At 54.3% G+C, this 6,328-nt stretch overlaps 1 protein-coding gene across 1 annotated transcript; it reads right to left on the bottom strand.

The window, feature by feature from the left end:
* Positions 1-2,143: 2,143 nt before the first annotated feature.
* Positions 2,144-5,502, bottom strand: LOC128277326 (lipase maturation factor 2-like). The gene is made up of 3 exons (XM_053015772.1): positions 5,009-5,502; positions 3,216-4,276; positions 2,144-3,142 (listed from the first exon to the last, which is right to left on the bottom strand). The coding sequence occupies exons 1-3, from the start codon at positions 5,157-5,159 to the stop codon at positions 2,327-2,329; spliced, it is 2,028 nt and encodes a 675-aa protein (XP_052871732.1). The 5' UTR covers positions 5,160-5,502; the 3' UTR covers positions 2,144-2,326.
* Positions 5,503-6,328: the final 826 nt, after the last annotated feature.

Below are 6,328 nucleotides of genomic sequence, written 5' to 3'. Positions count from 1 at the left end.
GTGCCCGTTCCGTGGCACACTCCTCGGAAAAACGATGCACTTCTTACGCAACAACTCTCCGGCGTGGCGTGACATAGCGTGCAAAAGGCTGCTTCTTATGCACCGGCGTTGAGCACTTCTTCCCACGAGGGAGATAAATTATAGAGCCGCCATCCGCCCCGGTACAGAGCGGGAGGAAATCGAGAAACGCGAACAAGAAAACTCCACTTCCGTTGCATTCCATTTCTCACTCGCTCTCGGCCGGGCGGGATGCCGGGTCTCGTGTCTCGCGGGACAGCTTCCGGGACGCTGAAAGCCGGACAGAGCTCTCGGTAGCTTAACCCCGTTCGCTTCATTCATTCTCAGCACTTTACAAGTAATCTCTCGCCAAGTAACAGATTTTACGCCGGGCCACCACCGGGAACCCGGCATAGGCCGTCCGTCCGCAATCTGTCAGTGTTCTTTATTATTACTTGGTGTGGCGATAAAGTTGACCCGAAAGCCACGACGAACTTCGGTTCCTTATGTTTTAGTTTTACATCAATCGCTCTGAACCCCGGCATCGTCATTTTCGCACCCTACCGAAGATGATTAAAACTTTGCACACATCGGGCCCGCCGCCGGACTCATTAATCAAAGCCCACGCAGAGCACCCGGGCTCGGCCGTGGCAAGCAACCGCAACCGTGACATCGTAATTCGCTCTCCTCGCATTGTATTATCCGCTGCACTGCACCGGGTCTGATGCAGATTCCGTGTATCGGGTTTAAGCCCAGCCGCGGGTTTAAGACGACCGCACGAGGTAACGACGATGACGTTCTTTTCACGCTCGAGAAGCGCCGGCCGCAACCACAGTAGCGTGCCACAGTGGCGTCTTGGCGTTAAGGATGCGAAAGGATAATGGAATAAATGCATTATCGCTTGCGCTTCCCGAGCGTATGTCATTGCGCCAGGCTGCGGCTGCCGCTGGCTCAAGGGCCGCCCAGAAGCACCATCTTAGACGCGGCCGAAGCTCCGAGGCCTGATGATTATGGAAGCGACCAGATGCCGTGTGGCCGCGTAAGCCTACCCGGGCTAGATGACTCATCCTTATCCTTGAGTGTGTCCTCTTCAGGTCATGCGCCTAGGATTTGTGTGCACTTTTACGGTGGGGTTAACATCAGAGAACTCGCTTCCTTCTGCGGAGGGTTCGTTTTGCTCGCACCGGAAACCAAAAGAGCCTTCAAGGCCTCCGTACGGAACGCTTTTTGTGAGTTATGCTCCTGTTTTATTCGCACACTAAGGACCCCTGGGGACCTCCTGCATCCGAGCGACTCGAGCCGAACCATCACAGCATAGACTCGGTCCAATAATCCGTACCAAACCAGCCCCGGGGCCCCGGACGCAGACTCAAAAATGTATCCATTTCCCGGCATCGCAGCGACAGAGAGAAAGAGAGAGAGTTCCACGTCAATTATTCATTGCCCATTCACCAGCACCGGTCAGACCATACGTCGACGATTTTTTTGTCCTCCCCACCACATCCCGTACGTACGGAGGATATTGACGAAGGAGGTTCGACCGACCTCCGTATCATCTTGCCGCGCAGACCCCCGCCGGCGTTTTTGTGGGCGTTTTGTGGGAATTTAGTAAACTAAAACCGAAGCTACGGATGCTAGCCACCCCTTTCCATATCATTATCTTCACAGTGACCCCCCGGCCGCCGGAACCGGAAAGTAGCCGGACCCCATTATGTGTGGAAACAATCCTGCACGACGCATTCGAAAACCGGGACACGGCATCGGTACCACTTGATCTTATGAATTATTGCTGCCCATTGCTGCCACGGTGCACACGGAACGGTGCCCGGCCCGTGGCCCGTGGTGGCACAGCGGCACCGTTAAAAGGGTTTCTATACTTTTTGTGACCCCGTGACCCTCGATGATGCATCAACCCGAATGGCGATGGGGCGAGGTCTTGTGCCCTTTTCTAATGGCCCGGCCCCGACAGTACAGATTGGCATCGGGCAGCATCGGATCGGAGGATAGGTCGAAAATAGTTCCGCCCGTACTTGTCCACGATGATGCCGGATGAAAAATGCAACACTGTTGCCTCCTAGGTTCCCAGGTTCTGCGAAAGCGATGGTGGGGGTTGTGGCCAAAAGGTGCGATCTGAAAGTTAGTTCCAATTTTGTGTTCTTTATTATCCATGTGGTGCCAGGGTTGTGTGCGCTTTCTGGGAGTGCCTACGGGAACGGCAACACTATCTTCCCGGGACCGTTGCTGTGCGATAGAATTCTTATTTTGCGTTTTTGCGCTACAATTGACTACAATTGACACCGTGTTTGGCATGTGGCCCTTAGCTCGCTCTCTAGGATGCCCGCGACGCAACGCGCTCTTGTTGGGTCTGTGTGTAGATAAGCGCGGCAGCTGCCACGACCAGTCCCGTCACCAGATAGCTGCCCTCGATAGTGGCCACGAAGCGCCGGACGGCGTCCAGCAGCCAGCGCAGCAACCAGTTCCAGGACGACGCACCGTCGTCCGCCGTCGCTCGAAAGCCCATTTGTTTCAACTTGTCGCGCAGATGCGTATCGCCCAGTGAGAACACGCTGAAGTAATCCGCCAGGCGCTCGCGGGTCCAAAAACCACCGGCCGCCGGGAACGTGGTGTACGAGAAGCGATACAGTGATGCCCGTATGAATCGGGGAGGCTTCGCCGGAACGTGTGCCCCGTCGAACAGCTCCAGTACCGGGCGCTGATGCTGCAGGAGACGCTGCACCATCGGGTAGAACCACCGCTGGGCATCGGTCTTCGAGCCGGCCGCATCGTAGAACTTAAAATCGAACCGCGGAAAGTGCAGCCCCGCGTACGATAGCGAAGCGGCCCGTTCCTCCGTCCACGGTTTGTAACGGAAGCCGTACTCGTGCCAGGTTCCGTTCAGGTCGTTCGCGTACTCCAGCACGACCTCACGGCGGGCCGGGCGCATCTTGGACAGGTGCTGGCCGTACTGGTTCACGACGTACAGACTGTGCAGCCCGCCGTACGCGCGTGTCATCGGCCGCGAAGAGATGGCCGTAGTTGGCAGCAGCCGCGAGTGTGGCACGATCGACATGAAAAACACCGTAAACGCGACGATGGTGGCGATAAATAGGCCGACATTTTTCGTAAACTGACGCACGCCTTCGCCCTGCGGATGAGAGAAATGCCGATGAAAAATAACCGGCCACCCTGCGTTCGGCCACTCCTCGGCTCACACTCACCATACTTCCGACGGTGTCCTGGAAGGAGAGCAGCCTCAGGAACTGCCGCACGAGCAGGACAAACACCAGCAACGGAGCGGCGTGCACCATCGTTTGCATAATGTTCAAGTACTGGTCCCTCGAGAAGGTCGCCTTGAACGTAAGCTGACCGCCGGACGAAAATCCGACACCGAAGCAAATCCACGATCCGACCACCATCAGGGCGCCAATCGCCCTAACGATGCGGCTACCGGTGCGTTCCGACGCGTCACTCGTCTCGCTTTGTTGGCCAGACGACGAGCCACGACCCCGCACTTTCGGCGGCTGCCTTCCCCCCGTCAACCGGAGCAGCAGTTTGTCGTCGTCATCGAGCAAGGTCACCAGGAGGGTCAGCACGAGCGGGGACAGGAATCCGTAATTGCCACACCCGATGATGTTCAGATGGAGAAAGGCGTGCCAAAGGAAGGCAAACCGGCGGACGGCTCGATTGGGCGCGAAAAATAGCCACGGAACGACGAGCTCGCTCAGAAACACGTAGACCGTGCTGAGCCGATGGAATGCGTCCGGCAGCTGGTACGTGTACCAGCTGTACGAGGTGGGCAGGGGCATCGTTTCGTAGTGGCGCTTCAGGCCGTCCAGCGACCACCACAGCGGGCAGCCGCTAGCCAGCTTGACCGATCCCGAGGCGAACATGAACCGAAACACGAGCCACTTCAGCAGCAGCAGCGCAATGTCTTCGATCGGATTGCGGCCGTCCGTTAGCCGAGCGGGGGCCAGCAGGATGCACAGGAAGCCGGCCTCGAGCAGCAGGTGATCGGCTTGCTGGCGGAAGGATTGCGCGATTTGCACGAGCGAGAAGTACAGCGCCCACATTGCAATAAAGCTAACCAACCGACAGTGGGCTCGGGACACCAGCCCCACGAATGCAATCGTCGCACCCGCCAGACACAGCAAATCGATCGTCTCGTGGCTCGCGCCCAACCCAAGAAACGGGGCCAGCTGCAGAAGGCTCAATCGCTCCTTCAACGTGCCATTCTCCAGAATCCGGTTCGCCGGCAGGATGCCGGCGTCTCCGTATAGTCCTGTGGAGAATAGAATCAAATCAATTCACAACAAATAAACCCTGCTATGTGTGTGTGCCCTGATGCCAAAGGGCAGAACACATTAATCGCATCGGGCGGATGGGACGCGGACCGAGACCCGAGGTGTTTTAGTAATCGAGCCCCGCCAAAAGGGAATCGATTACAGAGTGTGTAGCGTATCGAATGGAAGGATAATTTAATTACATCATTCGACATCGTGATAGAGGCCATCGGCCAGCGGCGGATTATGGCTCGGGGATCGAATTGCCGGTGAGGCTCCGGCAACGCATCGTTGGCTTTCAAGGTACTTGTGTCGCGTGTCGCGTTTCTCAGGAACAGGAATTTCCGGTGCGCGGGGAGTAATCGATAATGGAAGTTATATCATGTAAATATTGCCAGCAAGATTGTAATAAAAACTGTATGGACACAGAAGTGAATAATATCAAAAAAAAGAATTTTAAAAAAATCATACAAAAAACTTAATAATTTTGCCAACTTCATTTCCCGACACAAGGGTTAGGAAGAAGGGTAGCACCGTAATTTCACCACGGTAACTCATCACGTCGAAAACGCTTCATTACGGTTTGACGTTTGCACTCAGTCACTCAGCACGCGGTGGCTCGCTCTTTTCGCTTTGTTCCTCTTACTCTTTTGCTTATCCACCAAAAAACCGGCTCTACCTGGCGGGAATCGATTTTTGCCTCCAATTATTATGCGTTGTTGCGAACCTACCTTCTGCCTGGCAATAAAAGCTGACAAAAGCCATCAAATATACAGCACACACCGAACGGAGCAGTAAATTCCGCACACGAGGTACATCATCGATATCGACGGCGTTGTCCTGTTTCTTCACATCGTTTTTATCACCTCGGTTCTTGTCCATTTTGTTCACAATGCCCTTCGCTTCGCTATTGTTAATTACAGCCTTTCCCGTTGTTCTACCAATCCATGAAGGAACGGGACATGCCCCCGATTTTGATTTGGTTTAGCAACGATTGGCCGAAATATGCCCACGAATTTTGAAACCGTAGCGAGTTTATCGCCGTCGATGCGTATTTACAGCAATCAAAACAAACAACACACTCGCGCGCGCGTTCTCTCGGAGAGCGAAAACCTCGCGAGAACTGACAGGACCAACCCACGCCAAATGCGGTTCCGAAGAACGAATGAAAAAACGAATGTTCTGATTAACGAAAAAACACAATTTACACGAGATCTGCTCCAAACTGCAGTCGAAATAGGAATGATACGCGAATGATGGAGCTAATTCGATTTCATAAGCCCTAGCCGCGGGAGCCCGTCCATTGATACGGGGAATCGGCAATCGGAACGAAAAATGATACCCACTTCGGCCGGCGTCGTAACACGACCCGGCATCGCGCAGTGAACAAGAACAGAAATCGAAGCCCTCTCTACTGCCATGCTTTGGTCATCCGGGAGATACTGGGCGAATAGTAATTGCTGCCGTCCTTGAAGTGGTTTCCCCGTTATCTAATCGACCGACCGATGGGGAGAAAGGATGGGATGGTTGGGTCTGCCATGCTACAAGAAACCATCGATGGTTTTCGTAAGGGACGCGAGCACTGAAAATGACAATTGACCCAAAGCATTCATCTAGAACGTTCTTCCCCATCATTAAGCACGAAAAAGAAGCTGATTCAGAAACGACGCAGAGCGGACTCTCGAAGATAAACCTTTTCCCCACCAAGCCGAGACTTCCCAAAATAAAACTACATTGTTTTGAGTGGTGCTGTTGCGCGGAACGGCGAAAGGCCGCCAGGGCTCTGGCGGCTACAGATACGATTTATTAACATATTACACATCAACAAACAACCACCTAAATTTCTGATAACATCTTTGCTGTACCGGCGCGGGGCTTAATTTTGCACTAGCCCTGCGACACGGTACAGCTCCCTTGACCTTGACGGCACGCCCCAGCATCAGACGAGCGCCATTGTCTCGTTTCTTGTAGGCCGCCATCCTATCGTGCCTCAGCAGAAACCGGTCGCAAAGGCCTAGCCGCCGTTTGGCTTCGTCCTGGGAACAAGAAAA

The sequence above is a fragment of the Anopheles cruzii genome, chromosome 2 (genome assembly GCF_943734635.1).
Source record: "Anopheles cruzii chromosome 2, idAnoCruzAS_RS32_06, whole genome shotgun sequence".
NCBI classification, from domain to species: domain Eukaryota; kingdom Metazoa; phylum Arthropoda; class Insecta; order Diptera; family Culicidae; genus Anopheles; species Anopheles cruzii.
Note: the sequence above shows the minus strand (reverse complement) of the source record. Positions and strands in the feature narration are given on the sequence as shown.

What these genes read in the sequence shown, in the direction of transcription:
- LOC128277326 (XM_053015772.1), bottom strand. Translation starts at nt 5,159, where the DNA reads ATGGACAAGAACCGAGGTGATAAAAACGATGTGAAGAAACAGGACAAC. An exon ending in CTTTTATTGCCAGGCAGAAG is followed by an intron (nt 4,277 to 5,008) that starts GTAGGTTCGCAA and finishes TATTCTCCACAG; the next exon opens with GACTATACGGAGACGCCGGC. An exon ending in AGGACACCGTCGGAAGTATG is followed by an intron (nt 3,143 to 3,215) that starts GTGAGTGTGAGC and finishes TCTCATCCGCAG; the next exon opens with GGCGAAGGCGTGCGTCAGTT.